We start from the raw sequence: 18,173 nt of genomic DNA, 5'->3' as shown, positions 1-18,173 counted from the left end.
GAAGCTGTATGAAACACTGAAGGGAAATGAAAGTGAAGGATCCTCTCTCTCTCTCCGTCTCTCTCTCCCTCTCTCTCTCTCCCTCCCTGTCTCTCCCCCTCTCTCTCTCTCTCTCTCTCTCTCTCTCTCTCCCTCTCCTCTCTCTCTCTCTCTCTCTCTCTCTCAGGTGAGAGTCTGTCCGCTCGGGTTCAGGATCTGAAGGTGGACGCTCAGATCGACAGCGGGGTGTGTGACAGCGGGGTGGAGCTTTCCACAGCGTGACGTCCTGATTGGTCCGTCTCCGAGACACAGAGGGAGAGAGAGAGAGAGAGAGAGAGAAAGAGGGAGAGTGTCCATCGCTCCAGACTGAACAGAGTTTTTCCTCTGGAACAGACGGAGGGAAACTCTCCTCCATTTTGCTTTTTAGGGCTGAATGTTTTTCTAACGGTCACAGCGAACCTTTTTATATATTTGTAATTAAATGTGTGTTGAACTGCGGCATTTACATGACAGTATGGAAAACATGGGTGAGTTTGTAACGTGTTTTAAAAAGAAATGGATTACAAAGGGCAAAAAAAAAAAAATGAACGACATTTTAATCATGTTTTGTAGAAAGAAACGACAAAGTAAATGTTTTGTGATTTGGACTTCTTCGGCCCAACAACACTCCAAACCAAAGAATGTAAAACCTGTACCTCGCTCTACGGGACAGGAACACCGGCAGAGACTCGACAGGTCCCGGTCTCCGAGTCGGTCCGCCTGCCGTTCAGAGAGTCCACTTCACCCGAGTCTCTTCTGTTCTGAACATCTAGCCGACCGATGAACTGATAGAAAACGGATCGTTCGCACTCAAGAAGAAGTGGATTTTCTCCCAAAACTTTTTATGTTCTTTTATGAAGGAACGTCAAGCAGAACCGTTTGTGCTCGACGTTCCTTCTGCATTCATAAAAATCAAAAACGGAGCAGAGTGAGAACCTGGACGGTGTGGAAGACCTCCTGCTGCTTCTTGAGTGTGAACCGTCTGTTTTCTCCTGAAGATGTTGTGTTGTGATGTCTGTTGTGTTTCAGGTCTGTCTGCCTCAGAATCCACTCTGTCTGTCAGTCAGTCAGTTACTCTGTCAGTCAGTCAGTCACTCTCTGTCAGTCTGTCTGTTTCTCCCAGAAAGCCTGATGAGGACGGACTGTTTCTGCCAGAAGCGTCTCAGTTCGGTGTTTCAGGGTCGTTGGTGGTGAAATTGTATTTTTAACACAGCCGGCAGAAGGAAGGTCATATTCTGAGAAAAACTCTGAATTTCTTTTTTCTTGCAAGAAAAAAAACACTCAGAAATTTGCAAGAAAGAAACGAATAATTTCTGAGATTGATGTCAGAAATTTGCTAGAAAACCCTTCTGACACTGAACTGTTCGTCCTGGTTGATTCTACCTGGTGAAGTGAAGCAACATGGTTCGAATTTCTGAGTTTTTTTCTTTAATCTCTGAAATTCTGAGTGTTTTTCCAGAATGTTATATTACCCCCGTTTCCCTGGCTGTGGTAAAAATAAAAATCACCTGTAAACAGTTTGTTCAGTTTGTTCCTGTCTTCATGTTGGAGCCAGGAGACTCTGAACGGGGATCAGGTGCGACTGAGAATGAAACGACTGTAATCATGACAGGTAGGATTGAGGCTCGTTAGCCTTCAGTATGCAGACGAGGTTAAAGGTCGACGCCCTTTAAACCGCAGCGCCCGGCGAGGGTTTCGTGTTTTTGATGTTTTGGCCGCCGACCGTCTGTCCGTCACCTCTCTGCTGTTTGTTTAAAACCTGCAAGAATCAGAAAAACTAAAGAAAAAGAAATTCAAAACTTTGAGGAATCTCACTGCAGACGGCATTTTGTTTTTCCAAATCTAAACCTGGTTCCAGTTCTAACCTGTAAAGACATTTATCTGTTCATGTTTGTCACATTTACATCAGGTTATCACTTCAGGACAGTCCTGACCTTTAACCCCTGACCTCAACCCAGCCAGCTAAACTGATACCAATAACCTTTGACCCTTGACTCCTACCCCCTCAACCCTCGACGAAACTAAACCCCAAACTCAAAGCCATGTCACCTTCTAGAGTACAACAGGCGGTGACATCATCACCTGGCACCAAAGATCGGCCAATAGCAGATGGCAGATTTGAGTTTGGGGTTTAGTTTCTCTTTAAATGGGTCCACTTGTAATTCCACCCGGCGTACGTCGAAACTGGCCCGGGCGGGCGGAGTCGGCACCTGATGTTAAAACGGGCGACGCCGCGGCGTACGCCGGGCGGCCCGCTTCAACCTGGCGGCTGAGACCGGCGATGACGTCACCAGCGCTCTCCTATTGGCTGAGATACTGAACGGAGTTAGAAAGAGAACCAGACAAAATTTACATTTTCTCTTGCAAGATGTAATTTAGCATATAATGCTTTTCTGTCCTTGTGCAACACGTTTTGTGTGTGAAGTAAGGACTGTTGTTGTAAAATATACAGGCAACACCCGCCGGGTGTGTTTTGCACTTGATTTTACCGGCGAAGTCCGCCTGCGCCGCCTACCAGAGCATGTGAGCGGAGCGGAGCGGGAGGATTTTGGGTGGAGCGGTGAGCGGATTTTTTAAAAAGCTGGAGCGGCGCCTTATCTCCCGCTCCATCCCGCTCCGGTACCGCTCACACCATGTGGAAGCACGCCCGAGTCCGACCCAGAAATGCATCTGCGCCGAATTAGTCTGGCGATGCCAGGCTAGTGTTTAAGCTATAATTAAAATACAACGCAGCTTTTTTCTTTTTTTGAGCGGAGCGGTGAGCGATTGGAGCGGAGCCGGCGTGAATAACAAGTGGACCCGTTGCTAAATCCTTAACCTCCAGACCCAAACCCCCGACCCTTTAAACCCTAAACCCTTGACCCCTATCCCCTAAATCCTTGACTCGTACACCCTGAATCCTAACCCCTACCCCGATTGCTGCGTTCAGGTCACATCGGATTTACAATAAATACGAGCTACCGGCTGCGAACGACGAAACGAAAGTCGGATAAATTGGACTTTTCGCAGCTCTGATTTCTCTGAACTACAGAAGTGTCGCCAGGCAGGAAACACTCAGCCAGTCCACCGAGGTCGGCATCCAAGAGGATGAAAGTCTAAATTATCGGTTATTTTTGCAGTAATACGGTCACATCTCCTGCACTTTGTTTACAGTTGATTTTAAATTCAGAAGTACAAATTATTTAGGATGTGAGGCGTTCCAACGAGTTGAAACACGTTAACGCTTCCAAGTCGTAATGAGACGTTTTCCTGTTCTCACGCTTCTTCCCACATGACCTGAACGCAGCATGAACCCTCGACTCCTTTCCTAATCCCTTAACTCCTACACCCTAAACACTTAACTAAGCCCTTGGTTCCTTCCCCCCTAAACCCTAAACCTGTTTGGTGCTTGATGTTCTAATAGTTTGTTTTAGTTTGGTTTCTTCTTCTTGTTTCTTTTAGTTACAATGGTTAAAGTTATTATGCAAATGAGCTCTCCTTCACTGTTAATGTAATTGACAAAAGGCTGTGGACAGGAAGTGGATGTGTAAAGAATCGGCGGCGTTCGACCCGCCGTCTCTTCAGTCTGAAGCCAAAGCTTCGCTCGGCACGCCATCACTTTGCATCTGAGGAGGAATATTTATACTTGTACCCTGTGAAACGGCACTGTACAGTTCAAATGTGCTTTTAATTGGTTTTATTGTCATGTTTTTTTTAATAAAAGTGTTCCTGTTTTTTTTATATTTGTGTGTCAAGTGGTTTGTGAAGCGTTCAGAGTCAAAACAGACGAATCAGAGCGAAGCCTCAAGTCTCTCAGACTAAACAAGCTGCAAGTGGAAGTCGACATTTTGTCTTCCATAGATTCACATCTCCGCCTCCTGGTGTGTGGCACAAAATCCATACGGGAAATATGAATGGGCTTTTCAAAAAATACCCCAAAAAAGGGCTGAATTGATTTCCATCTGCAGGCCAGAGACCGTTACAGTCCACTTTCCACTTGCAGCAATTGATGTAAAGATTAATTGAAAGATGAAAAATCTTTCAAAAAGCTGATTTATTAACTTTCATGGAACAAAATGTAGTTTAGTTACTAAGCCTCTCTGTAGCAGACTTGATTTCTGGCGTTTGGATTTTGGACTTCACACCACGGCAGAAACGTTAACTAACAACCTACAAAATTACATCAGATTGGTCTCTACTGTCTGGGTGCTGTGACCTCTGACCTCTTTACTGTTGGTTGGTGATCTCGGACCCGAGGCTGATTCTGCTGTTGACCTCAGTGGAGTCTCTCTAGAGAAGAGTCACAGAAAGTAGAATGGGAGATGTAAAGCTGTAAAGATGTAAGGAAACTGATAACTGGAGCTGATGAAGCTGCTTTTATTATAAAGGAGGCCGACCTGGATCCAAACCCTCCACCTGCTGCTGAGTCCCTGACCTCTGACCTCCCTGTGGAGGGGAAGAGTCTCCCTGTAGGGAAACCAAACGCTGCTTTTTACTGAAGCAGTGTTTGGGGGTAACACGTCACAAAGTAATGAGTTACTGTAATCAGATTACTTTTCCCTGTAAAGGAGGAAAGGAAGGCTTTACTGTTCCAGTTCCAGTGATCAGATTACAGTTCCTGATCTAACAGATCGGTCGTTCCTTCCTCTTTAACTCTTTGTTGTTGTAATATCTGAGACAGTTTCCCTCGTCTTCAAGTCAGAAACATGAGATGAACAGCAGAGCGACATGAGGAGCCGACACAGCGGCTCTTCCAGGTATTTCCGTTTTTCAATATGATTTTCTCATCTGGCTGTAAAATTAGTTTTTGACTTTGTTGCCCCAAAAAGCACAAAAACATTAAGACACACCAGCGACATAAATTTCCCCAAACTGAAGAAAAAACAAACCACAGGACATCAAAACTGCAATTTGTTCAACTTTATTGAGAAAAAAAAATAAACCATCACATAGCAGAGCTATTAGTTGATCAATCAGCCGTTGAGAGCTTTGAATAACATCTTCAGTGCAAAAAGAGGAGAACAGTGTTGTGGATGATGGATAAACTAATGGCTCTCCGGTCTAAAAACAAACCCCCGAAAAAAGAACGGTAACAAAAAGGAAAGAAAAAAAACCCAAATCACCTTTTTAAAAGTGGACATATCTGCACTCCTCGCCTCCGTCCGTTCTCAGCAGCACATGAACCAATTACTTCTATTATTGACATGCATAAAATGTTTTTTTTTCTTATTAACCTGCCGGTGTATTTTTTTTTAGCAGTTCTCTATTCAAACAGTCAGTTTTAATAGTGAGTGTATAATATTCACAGACCTCGAGTTCCCTACTAGTTATTGGTAAAAGCTCACAGACACGTGATTGCACCATGTTGACCCCGGTTTAAACATGACGGCATGAGGAGAATCTGTGGTTTGAACATGTTTCTTGTTTCTTTTCTGGAGTTGGCACCTTCCTGTTGAGCAGCGCTCGGTACAAAGTGGCTGTGGTTGGTTTCTATACAGATAACATGCTCCACATAAGAGTTCTCAGCCCTTGGCATCTTTTGGAAAAGCAGAGAAAGGGCAGATGAAGACATTTCTAAAAGCATTTGGATCAATTTAAGTTGGGGGGAGGGGAGGGAGGGGGGGGGGGGGGGGGAGGAGGGGGCAAAAATCAAAACAAATTGCTGTTATTGGCTGATGAGAGGAGGTGTGGCCAAATGGGCAAAAAGAACAGTAACTGACAGTTTATTCCAGCTATAAGGAAGTAGATGAGGACCGGGATCACATGGCGTACTTCTGAGTCCATTCCTGAGCTGTCTTGTTGTACCTGCAGACAGGAAGACAGGTCAGATCAGATCTGCAGTCCGGCAGGAGAGACCAGCACGCCTCCTGATGCTTCAACACACACTGCTGCGTTTACATGAGCCTTTTCTTCCACTAGTGATCAGAACAGCAGCCCAAAAACGCCTCATAGAAACTCCTCAATGAGAATAAACCGGCCCGATCTGAATTACATTTCATTCTGTTTCAGAGCGATGGTTTAACCCTTTAATAATATGTAAACGCTCCTTCTGATCACTTTCTTTGGTTGAGTATCTCGACTCTTTCTGCACACGCTCGCCCATCTGATGTAATGATGTCAATGACATTTACTTCTTTCTGGGAGAATTTGAACGGCTGAGCTTGTTGTGAACCCCGGGGCGCTCGGGCTGGATGAAGGAGGTGCAGCCTGTTTTTATATATCCGGTGCTGACTCCGCCCACCCGGGCCAGTTTCAGGGTATGCCGAAGGAAATTACAAGCGGACCCGATCATTTCGGGGCAAAACAAAACGTCTGTTTCTGACACTTTTGGAGTCGTATGTTCTGACAGAAGTGTTGCTTGTGGCGGAATGAATATTTTTTCATTCAGAAGGAAAAAATATGGCTCATGTAACCGCAGCTACCGACGACAAAACCAGACCCAAGATGCTTTAAAAACCAAAACAATCTGATCACAGCAGCCAATTATTCCTACAGAAAACTGTCTGACAGAAAGCTTCCAACAGCTGTGAAGAAGAAGTGAAGAAGCTGCATCTTTACCTGCTGGAGTTTCAACATGTTCAGTTGTGTAATTATTATTTTCTGTAATATTTTTATTCTTACTAAATTTAAATCTGACTGTTGCAGGAACTAACGAGCCTTACAGGACAGTTCGGTCTGATTGGAGTTTCTGCTCATTTCCTTCATTCCCTCCGTCTTCCATCATGTTAGCATCATGTTTGTCTTAGTTGTTTTTCACAGTAAATATTCTGAAACAAACTGTCTAAATATTACGAGAGCAGCAGTTTAAATCTAGCTTTACTTTCCGTTTCATGTTCCAGACTGTAGCTGGAGGAAGAGTCTGGCTTTAGTCTGTTGGCTTAACTGGGTTGATTGACAGGAGGCGGGGCCTAACGGAGCCACAGAGAACGATAGCTATTGGTTGAAAGATTTATTTTGGAAAGTAAGAAGCAGAAAACGGACAAGTTAGGAACCAGAAGCAGCATCTTGCCTCTTCTTGGATTATCTTTACCGACTGAATCCAGTTGTTTTCTCTGCTGTTTGGATTGAATGGAAGTGAATGAGACAGAGGTTTGGAGACAGATTAAAAAATATCTGTAATCATGGAGCAGCAGGTAGAAACTGTCAGAATTAACATTAAAGGCATGAACAAAACGCTGGAACTGTCCTCTAACAGAAGCTCTGGTCTGAACACCTGAACCAAACACACTGCTGAGTCTGTGTGTTTGACCATGCTTTACATTAACGTGCTTTAAAAAGGCAAATCCAAGCTTCTGGAAAGTTTCAAACAACATTTCCCGAGCAGGAAGACTGAAACGCAGCCAGCAGTCCCAGAAGTGACGATCACAGACCGATCCGTCCGGCCAGGCGGGCTGGTGAGTAAATCTAGAACCTGATCTGCCGCATTAGTAGTTTCATCGGTGCAGAGTAAACAGACAGCGACCGGGCGGACGGGTCTTACCCTCACAGCATGGCATACTTCTCTGTCCACTCCCTCGCTAGTTTGTTATACCTGATGGAGGAGCGGGACACTCTGGTTAAAAGCCTCTGGGTTGCCTGTTTGCAGCAGCTTTTCTCCCCCATTTTTAGTGTGAAGTGTTATACGGGTTATTATTCAGGTCAAGTTCAGGCTGGGAAACGGCCGCCGGTCTCCAGAGAAATGCTAAGAAATGTTTGTCTGGTAAGTTCGTCCCCTCTCCAGGTCGCCAACCAGCTTCTGTAGTCCTGTTCTAAACCTCTAGCCGGCTGCTGGGTTTTGAGGATTGACCACATACTGTGCTGGACAAATGTTGGGTTCCTGTCCTGATCAGGTTCCATGTCAAATGTCCTTTGCTTTGTAGGGAAAACTGAACCGGTTGATACCAGCAAAGAGAAATTATTTACGTCTAGTAGTAGTACAGTAGAAGCCTTCAGCCTACACAGCACTGCCAGACTGAAATAGCTGAAATCTCATGGAAAAAAGGCTTGAAAACTCCCAAGATTAACCAGGAATCTGCAAACATTCATGAACTGCATCTATTCAGCAGTGACAGTGAACCTGATGAGCACGACTCCACTGTCATGTAGAGGTGAACATGTTCATATCAATACATTCAGAAATCATTACAAAGGTGGGACACATTTTTGGGAACTAATTTTTGGCGACCTGTCGATGGGAACTCATCGATTTCTGTTTTGTAGCTGAGAACTTGCTTACTGGTTTCTATTTTGTAGATAGGAACTTATTGGTTTGTTTTGAAGATGGGAACTTACTGGTTTCTGTTTTGTAGATGGGAACTTACTTAATGGGGTCTGTTTTGTAGATGGGAACTTACTGGTTTCTGTTTTGTAGATGGGAACTTACTGGTGTCTGTTTTGTAGATGGCAACTTATTGGTTTCCATTTTGAAGATGGGAACTTGCTTACTGGTTTCTGTTTTGTAGATGGGAACTTACTTAATGGGGTCTGGTTTGTAGATGGGAACTTACTGGTTTGTGTTTTGTAGATGGGAACTTACTGGTTTGTGTTTTGTAGATGGGAACTTACTTAATGGGGTCTGTTTTGTAGATGCGGGCGATCTCTGGCACTAGCGGGTCGTCAGGGTTTGGGTCACATAACAGAGAACAAATGGACAAAAGGACTGCAAAGAAAACACAAAATCATCAGGTTACCAAGGTGTGAGTTAGAAAACAAATGCCTAAAGCACAGCAGCACTAAATTAACATTAAAATGGATTCTATTACCGTAAAATACCGGAACCACAATCCCTTTATTTTCCAAATACAATAAATGTACAGGAATTTGTCTCCAACACTGATGCAGGAACATACAGTTTAATTAAGTTTAATTCCAAAATGAGATCTCCACTGTTTTGGAAAAAAAATAAACAACAAAAAAAAAAAGTCCTCAACTCTCAGAAAATAACTGCTGTTGTGTATAATAAACCTGCTACAGTTTACTATGAAAGCTGTGACTCATCTTAAGACATAAAAGTTTTTCAAATTTGTTTGAGATTCTGAATTTCAGGCAGCAAAACACTTCTGATGTGGATTTGACATTTTGGAATGAAATTTGATCTGGAACATGGGATACTCCTGGTGCTTCATACAGAAAACATGAAAAATAACACTTATGGTGCATTATAGCCGTCATATTTTATAATAATGTAAAGTATGATTATTAAGATCCAGTAAGGTGTCAGTGGAGAGGAAAGGGAAGCTGCTTCTGCACCGTAAAGAAAAAGTCACCTGAGTCTTTTCAACACCTGCACACTGGATATTTACAGTAAAGAGAGAATATTTACTCTGAAGAAAAGGCCAAGTTCTTCCCAAGGAACAAAAACAAAACACATTCACACACAGCAGAGTGGTGGGACTACACCGCACCTTCAATCCATTTACACTTTTAACAGCTACTGAGCTTAAAATTAGTCTCAGCTACAAAACCATTTCAAATGAGCAGGAGGACGCATCAAAAAAACTGAAATTAAAATGTGAATTCTCGCTCTGCATCACGGCTCAAACCCCTCTGACACCAACAGAGCCGACCTGAACTGAATTTAGGATGGAAGAGTCTCTCACCTTTAGAGATAGTTAATGCTGGAGACCACTGCGATCTCAAAATATCCAAGCAGATGCTGCCATTACTGTTAATATTTGGGTGATAAATTCTTGTCGTGAAGGCGACCTGGAGGAGGAAGGGAGGGAGAGAAATGACTCGGCGGACTCGGAACAGGAAACAGGAAAGATAGCGCTGACCTCAACGCATCAGGTTATTAATAATGTTACACATATAAGACATTCACAGTACTTCACAGAGGGGAGAGTGATGGAGAAGCCGACTGACCTTGGGTGGTTTGAAGGGATAATCTGTAGGGAAATGAATAGTCAGGAAAAATACGCCGCTCTGGTAGGGACTGTCATTCTGCAACAGGAAAACACAAGGAGACATCAGAGACAGACATTCAAGACAAGGCAGCTTTATTTGTACAGCACATTTCATACACTGAGGCAATTCAAAGTGCTTTACAGAGTAATAAAATATACAGTAAAGGTAAAAAATGTACAATTAAAAAGTGCAAAAGTACAGACAAGATCCACAAGATAAAAGACTTAAAAAGTAAACTAGTGCAGTTCAAATCAAGTGAAATGGAAAGATAAAAGAACACAACAAATACTCCCACTTTGTGAGTGAACCCATATGTTTTTCTTTAATTTTCTTATCCCCTGTCCTTCCAGATTCTACTCTTGATCTGATATTTACGTCAGATCTCACTGCCTAAGGCAGACGAGGATCACAGATTCTCCTCTTGGTCCACAGATGGATGAGAATCATACAGTGTAAAGATAAAGCTCCTGAGTTCACACAGCTAACCAAGACGGCTCCTGGACTTGTGAACTCTGTAGTCTCACATGTGGCACCAGAGGTGAGGAAGTACCACAGTGCCTGATTTGAGGACCGGTTTTTCCAGAGCCGGTGCTTTATTTTGTTGTGTTTCGCATCATATTCACCTTTGGCCCCTTTCCACCTGCTGTAACATGCCTTCTGGGTGAGCGGATTGTGATCAGAAGCATAAAATCCAGGTGTAAATGCATCGTGATCCGATAACTCAAACCACCTCCGGAAGTCAGAGACGCATCTGACCACATGAACAAAGAAGTGTCGATGCAACGTGTCTCAGATCCACATGTAGGAACTAGTTAGAAGTTAACTGCTGCTGCTTCTTATAACAGAAGTGAATGAAGGAAACTAGCAGTCTTCTCCTCTGTTTATATGTATATGGTCTAAGATGATCTCTTTCTCTGTTTTGAAAAGTAAGAAAAAGTGTTTACAAAAATGCCATTTTCTTAGCACTTGCCGTCCCAAGGATGTATGAGGGGAAGTGACTTGTGAGGGAAAGAGAAATCCGATCCCAGTGTGAATCCATGAGACACTTTCTGACATCTGAATGTAATCCAGCTGCAAAGACCTCTGGACTCATGTTACTGCAGGTGTAAAGAGGCCACTGATGACTCTGATGAAGTAAATCTTTGTACAAAACTGTATTGACACTCAGATTGCATTCGTTTTACATTTTAGCATCAAATTATGCAAATTATGATCCAAGATTATCATATGCTCAGTGTGTTCGCTCTGTGCTCTGCTAGCACACGAGAGCAAGCGGAGTTGTGCGTTTTCATTTTAATATTTTTCAAGGCTTTAAATTTAGAGCATTTAAGACTTTTCAGACTTTCTAAAACCCGCAGATAAACTGATTAGATGCACTTGGTGTTTCTAAAGTAGGCATGCAATTTTTAACAATAATAATAAAAAAACAAATCTGTATAATTCTAGTCATTTTTAAGTTCAGTCATTTTTATTTTTTAATTTTAGATACAATTTGTATTTAATAATTCAATGAGTAAGTATATAAAAAGTAATGCATGTAAAGTAATGTATATAAAAATGTCTACTTTTGAAACCCTAACCCAATATAAGTATAACTGCCTGGTACCCAGTCACATCATGATCGTACCCATAATGCTTTAGTGTTAATTCCCGCTGTAATTCAGAGCAGTTTGATACTTACAGGCCCCATAATAGTAGCTTGCCAATGAAACACTGGAAGAGGAAGAGAAGTGGGATTAATAATCAGAGGCGAGCAGAGACTCGTCCGACAGACCGGCCGGACGAGCCGCAACACTTTCATGTCTTCATGTCTTCATGTGAGGAAGTTTTAAAAAGCGTCTTACTGTCATCGCCGACGGGCCCGGCTGAACACTGAGCCGGGGGGTCTCTGGCCAGGTCGTTTAGCTCCTGCAGGTCAGGAAACAGACGGGACAGGAGAGGAGAGGAAAAGAAAAGACAGACGAAAAAGGAAAAAGAGGAAAAAATCAAATTAAAAAGAGGAAAAAGAAAAAAGTACATGAAGAAAGAGAACGAAGAAAAAAAAAGGGAAAAGAGAGAGAGGTTCTGATTAGAATCCACAGTGCCATGTTAATCCCATCACACTAAATTACATTTTTGTATTCCAGACAGGAAAAGTTCAGAGTTGGATCAATTTTCTGATGTGGATCAGAAATAAAAGAATTCATAAGAAATACCAATACTATCAGGGAATACCAGGGACTTTTGACCAACAGATCACTTTTAACAATAATAATAAAGTTTATATTGCACTTTTCAAAATAAAAGCTGCAAAGTGCTTTAGCTGGCAGTAAAGAGAAACAGCAAAAATACTGAGGAAAACTACAATACATACAATATTGATAATACAATAAAAATTAAAGAAAATAATTACATTCACTATAAAACATGTTAAGTTAAATTATGAAAAGAGGAGATATATCCATTTCCATCTTGTTTCATCTATTTAGTAAAACCTGAAAGGGGAAAATTAACCTTTTTCCCCGTTTAATAAACTATATTTGTAAAGCACTTTTCAAAAGCGAGGGTTCACAAAGTGCTGAACAGAAAGAAATAAAAGTAAATATAAAAAAAACAATATAATAAAAACGAAATAAAAAAAAACAATAGAATAAAATACAATAAAACAAGTTTTAAAACGATTAAAAGAGTGAGTTTTTAACCGTTTAAAACTCCTGTAATGTGAAAAACATCAAACGCTGCAGGGCGGATAAACACTTCATCCCAAAGCAGAGTTTTGTGAAGCCTGCTGCTGCTGGAGAGAGACAGACAGGCAGCAGACAGACAGACAGCAGACAGGCAGCAGACAGGCAGCAGACAGACAGACAGGCAGCAGCACCTACAGCACCTAGCTGCTGTTCAATAAATCAACACCTAGTAAAGAGACAGTTTTGCCTCTGAGTGTTTCTGAGGCTCAGAGCTCAGTGTGTTGTCGTTCTGCTGCGGGACGGAGCGAGGAAATAACTAACTCCAGGAACCTGACATCAGACCTGGAGAGGAAAACCTGGTTCTCACCTCTGTGTTGGAGAAGGCGACTCGTGTTTAATACACCGGCTAAAATACAATCTGATTATTTTGTCTTATTAGGCTTCATTAACTGGGAACAAATTCATGTTACTGCGTTTTTGGCATCTTATATATCAAATTCTAGACTATTCTTAGTAGATCGGAACAATTAATCGAAAAAAAAAAAAAGAAGACAATCGAAATTACCATATGAACTTATGCAATTTCCAAATCTGCAGTTAATTTCTTCAGAGAGAGTTTGGTCCAAACTGGATTTGTTTTAGAGCTGCAGGTAATCTTTGGTCCATGAGCTTTCATCAGACTCAGTCAGTCTGCACACCCACCTGTGCAGCAGCAGCACACACACACACACACACACACACACACACACACACACACACACACACACACACACACAGCCTCCAGCAAGAGACTACAGGCCGGTTCAACAGTGTCTGACTGTCTTTGCTCTTATTGCTGCTGTTTGACTCTTGGATTGTTTGAGTTTCCTGTTTCTATGTCAGCTGGCAGGTGAAACCAAGCTGCTGCTGTCAGCTGTTTGTTTATCTGACGAGGTCAAAGTTTAAAGAGAGGCAACAGGCAGCCAGTCTACTACTTAAAAAAATTCACTGAATGGCTAATTAGGTTAATAAGCTTGACACTGGGTATAGTAGAATATTAACCTGTTTTTATTTCACGAGGCAATGCAATCCCTGATGTTAAAGTGACAGCTGTGGACCGATAGACGACTGATCAGCTCCTTGGTATCAATAAGAAAGCAGCTTCGGAGCCAAACTGTGACTATACTGTTAATTAAAAACCAGCATGAAGATCAGTGCCAGGACGGTAAATTAGCCCCGGCCAGATGCTGCTAAATCTTTAGTCCATCAGACGCTCTGGCAGCCGATGAATCTCTGTCTGAAGGTTCATTTCTGATATTAAAAAAAAATAGGAATCCATCACCGGCTGTGGCTGACGGGAGGAAAGGTTTAAGACTAAACTCAGTTCCTACACTAACACGGATCTGTTGAGCTTTTCACCCACTTCTGCTTTGTGAATCAGGTGCGTTTCCTGCTGAGGAGGCTGACCGTTCACGCGCCAGCTTCAGCCGGATGCATGTAAATATCTTCTCATGGTGGGCGAGCCGCTGGCTGGGGGAGTCGTGTAAAGAAGGCGAGCTGCAAACACACAGGAAGCTGTGGCCGGGTTTGTTACCGGGACCAAGTGTCGGCGTTAGCTAGCATGCAGAGCCAGATGGGTGATGAACACGGCTAACAGGACGGAAATGATTACCAAACAGCAGTCAAAGGCTACGAAGTTAGTCTACTCTACACATAACCATCATTTAGAAACCTACTTTAACATCTAGTTGGCTGGTAGCTAGTGACGGACGATCTGCTTCTCTCACGATACGATTCAATTTGTGATCCGAGGTTCAGGATTCAATACAACCAGGATACGATGTGATCAATAAAAAGTCTGACTGTGCAGAATTCTGTTTATTTCTGAGACTCAAATCTTTCTAGCGATGCCATTGGCTGCTAGAATGTAAACAACAATTTAAAAATGTCATTACAAAGTGACAGTAATATAATTTGGATGGAGAGCTTGTGAAACTGTGATGGTCAAGAGTCTCATTAGTGATTACTACAGCAGAATAACATGGAGCTGATATCACCATTCATGTTCCTGACAGCAGAATAACATGGAGCTGATATCACCATTCATGTTCCTGACACAACGTACAGACTGACATGTTTTGTATTGCGATATCAAATTTCGCACCATCCCTGCTGGTAACATAGTGGAAGTGGGTGGCATGTTAAGCCTTATTTACACAGGATTAGTTTTATGTTGGGACATCATGTAATTAATGAATCACCCAAACCCTGTGTTTTGAAAAACACATTCACGGGATATAAGTGAAGTTGAAACCAAAATCACCAGTGTCCCGGACACAACTGAGTAAGGTCAAGAGTTTACAGTTTGTTACTTGATGACTGAGCGAAGAAAAATTTGATGTTTGTGCTGAAAATGTGTTCAAACTCTTCTACAGATTCCACAACTGCCTCCGTTCTTCATGACAGAAGGAAGACAGAAGTTGCACACCCAAAACAAATTGCATCTGAAGTTGCTGAGAGTTCGATTAGCATGGGATTAGTATTATCAGTGGAGCCGTCTTCACCAAAACACAGGAGGTCATTCATGCGAGAGATTTTACTTCACAGATACGGCAGATTCACATGGGATTAAAATCACAGACGATCTCCACAATGATTTCAAATCAGTGGTCGTCCCCCAGGTGATATTACTCCGGTGTGAACAGGGTTTTAGTCTGTCAGGTACCTTGACAGGTGACCAGAGATCATCTTCATGTAAAAGGTTCCTCTCTCCTCCGAGCATCAGCCAGGTGAAACAGAACAATGTGCAGGTGAATTTAGGTCAGGATGTACCGGCCTGGCTCTCAGTCAGCCTCGGGGTTTTCCCAGTGCATTACTGGCCATCTGTCGTGTATTGTGATGGCTGGCGTCAACGTGGTTTAGCTAAATTATACAATGATTATTAACAATGAAAATCCATGATAAAAACTTCACAGAAATTTGGAACGCAGCTCTACTTTGCCTCCAGGCCGTTTTCTGTTTAGATCACTGTAACTCGACGCCGTAAAGCTCCGGGTGATCCGCCATGTTTATCATTTTCAAGAGTCACTGCAGAAGTCCCGCCTCTCCACTGATCTGATTGGACAGTAGACAAAAACAAGCAGGTAATCCATGATAAGATGCGACCAGTTTGGCGCCTGCTGAACTGAATCAGCTGGGATCTGAGTCGGGGTCTCTGCTGAGGGAAACCGAGCTGAGGTGACGCAGCAGGCCGGCTCTGCACAGCCGCACATGCTCAGTGTATTTTTGGGACTGACCGACTTACACTAGCTAATATACACGGATTTAACAAGAAGCGGGAAAAAATATAAAAAGAAATTTGCTTTTTGTATTTTTATATCAAAATAAAATTACGGTATTTTTTGTGATTACTTCATGCTGTGCCTGTCAGCGACAAAAATTCAACCAATAATTAACCTTAATTACACACAAAACAATGAATTGTTGAAATCCATAGTGTGGAAACTGTTGGCAGTCGGTCTTCTCTCTGCGATGAAGTAAAGCGACGCAACTGAAAACATTGCAGCTTGGTTGTGATGCATGAAGAAAAAGAAGAAAAGCGGGTTGAGCTGAAGAGAAGCGGTGACGCGGCACCTGGGGCGTCGTCACAGATCTACATCATGTTGTTCTAGATCAGACAGACAGAGGATGGTGTCACTTCCATCACCATGAAGGACCAACATGGCGTCCACATTGCCATCATGGTTTGTTCAGCAGGAGATTATGGCTTTGTAACGCTCGATTCACATATGGAAGAAAGACTCGGCACAATGTGACGGTTTAAAGCATCAACTTGGTTTACAACCATTGAGACGCCATGATTGTAGTTTTCTGTATTTTGGTTTCTCCTGATCAGCTGTTTCACTCTTAACACACATGAACTGAGTGATAAAACCTCTGACTTCATGTTTTACAGCAAAACAAACACTAATGTGAACCACAAACCAGAAATCCAGACTGCGTTGTGTCTTGCCACAGTATTTTAAGAGCTGTGATCACAAAATGACTTACATGATGGAAATAATTACTCGTTTTATTTTAAATTAACCTCCTTCCTACACTTGACATCAGTGGATTCGTTGTCATGTTCACCGCCTGTGTCGACACACTTCCATGAATCATGACGTCAAGTGGGAAAAATCAGAGCCTACAAAAATTCCCCACATATCCTAGTTGTAATCCCCACTACGAGGCTGACATGGAGGCCTATGTTTTCCCCCCAATCAGCAGTTCACATTAGTGTAAATTCAATACGACATGAACACGGCACAAACCCCGAGTTCCCAGGTAGTATTTACCTTCTGAAAGCTGAGTGAACAGTATTTTCTGTGGTATTTACCGTCGTTCCCATACGATGTGAACGCAGCATTAGAAACAGACTGAGGCACAGTCTATTACAGATGGGTAAGCAGCAGTCTATTTTTACGCCATGAGTCTAGTGGACAGAAGGGGAGAGAGGCCCGGACGGGATCCAGCTCACTGGGACAAGACACACTACTTATGTGACAGGGTTTGGGTTTCCTGGACCAAACCTGCCGTGTGTTGGTATGTGACATACAGCCTGCACTCAGCTCATCTTTCAGGTTTGAATGACTTGGAGACGAGAAACAGTCACCAACACGGCTCAGATGAGGCAGGTTAGGAATTCACACACTTGACTGTGAGTGTGAGCATGAACTGAAAGAGAAACCTCTGATTGGAAACGGTTCAGGTTAATCCCGATGATTGTAAATTGTGAACAAAATGACACTCCATACCAAATGTCCATCTGAAAGACTGGGTGTTACTCCACTATGTTAACGAGCCTGAATGAAAGCAGGCGATAGGACACTTCTGAAGGCCTGGCTGAAGCTACAGCTAAAGCTGAAGCTAACATTAGGTCAGTAAATTGGACCATTGTTTGGACTGAGCCCAGCTACAGCCCCGCCACAGGGATTTTGGCCAAATGCTGCTTACTATCGAAACAATTAATATGAACCTAACAGTGACATACTAGTTTACTAGTTCCGTTCCCGTATTGCTGTATAACCCATATAGTCACGATTATTAACGTTTTCTATCAAATGTTTGTGTGTCATCCAGACCGACTGCTTCAGTGTGGTGGAGAGCAAGCTAGCTAAAAGCTAGCGCTAGCCTCCACATATTCGGCAGCTAGCGTTAGCAACAAACACTGGTGTTCTGTCGACTTGAAAGCAAAAAAATGTCCACTCGAGTTCATATTAAATGTAAGGAATGGCTGTTATTTACCTTGTTAATTCGCTTTAAAGCCATTGTGTCTGTGTGAAGGGACCGGCTGTCGAGGAGGAGGAGGGTAGGCCAGCTAGGTGATGCTAACTAGCTAGCATCTAGGACTTGGCTGGGTTTTGTGGCTGGCTCGATGCGATGCGCTAGCTAGCTAGGCTACACATACGCCGATTAAACAATAAATGTCAGCGACTTTTTATAACGTCTCCTCGTCTTATTTATAGCTAGAAGTCAGTCGAAACAAAGCAGACTGACTTTCCAACACGTCAGCCTGGCTTCACGCTGCTATTCAGATAACCGACCGCACCAACTCAAAATGTCTTCCGTAGCAGAAATACCTATCAAAGATGTGACAGAAGGAAA

At 42.8% G+C, this 18,173-nt stretch overlaps 3 protein-coding genes across 4 annotated transcripts in view; 2 read left to right on the top strand and 1 right to left on the bottom strand.

Moving 5' to 3' along the window:
- The window catches only part of nfkb1 (nuclear factor of kappa light polypeptide gene enhancer in B-cells 1), a 47,049-nt gene extending 45,751 nt beyond the window's left edge, over positions 1-1,298 (top strand). The window contains exon 24 of the mRNA XM_078289149.1: positions 167-1,298. Coding sequence (XP_078145275.1) covers positions 167-261 — 95 coding nt within the window. The 3' untranslated portion in view covers positions 262-1,298. The remainder of the gene's footprint in view (positions 1-166) is intronic.
- A 3,604-nt stretch (positions 1,299-4,902) lies between these two features.
- ube2d2l (ubiquitin-conjugating enzyme E2D 2 (UBC4/5 homolog, yeast), like) lies at positions 4,903-18,132 on the bottom strand. 2 transcript variants are annotated; one of them, XM_071895520.2, is made up of 8 exons: positions 17,814-18,132; positions 11,727-11,790; positions 11,564-11,595; positions 9,841-9,918; positions 9,576-9,681; positions 8,542-8,635; positions 5,718-5,802; positions 4,903-5,533 (listed from the first exon to the last, which is right to left on the bottom strand). In XM_071895520.2, exons 1-7 carry the CDS (start codon positions 17,835-17,837, stop codon positions 5,757-5,759), a joined length of 444 nt encoding a protein of 147 aa, XP_071751621.1. In that variant the 5' UTR covers positions 17,838-18,132; the 3' UTR covers positions 4,903-5,533; positions 5,718-5,756. The 2 variants fall into 2 exon arrangements, with proteins under 2 accessions (XP_071751621.1, XP_071751620.1); XM_071895519.2 differs by having other exon boundaries at positions 4,903-5,802.
- Positions 8,833-18,173, top strand: part of tbc1d2 (TBC1 domain family, member 2) — a 441,666-nt gene continuing 432,325 nt past the window's right edge. Inside the window, exon 1 of the mRNA XM_078289124.1 lies at positions 8,833-8,836. Coding sequence (XP_078145250.1) covers position 8,836 — 1 coding nt within the window. The 5' untranslated portion in view covers positions 8,833-8,835. The remainder of the gene's footprint in view (positions 8,837-18,173) is intronic.

The sequence above is a fragment of the Centroberyx gerrardi genome, chromosome 16 (genome assembly GCF_048128805.1).
Source record: "Centroberyx gerrardi isolate f3 chromosome 16, fCenGer3.hap1.cur.20231027, whole genome shotgun sequence".
NCBI classification, from domain to species: Eukaryota; Metazoa; Chordata; class Actinopteri; order Beryciformes; family Berycidae; genus Centroberyx; species Centroberyx gerrardi.
Note: the sequence above shows the minus strand (reverse complement) of the source record. Positions and strands in the feature narration are given on the sequence as shown.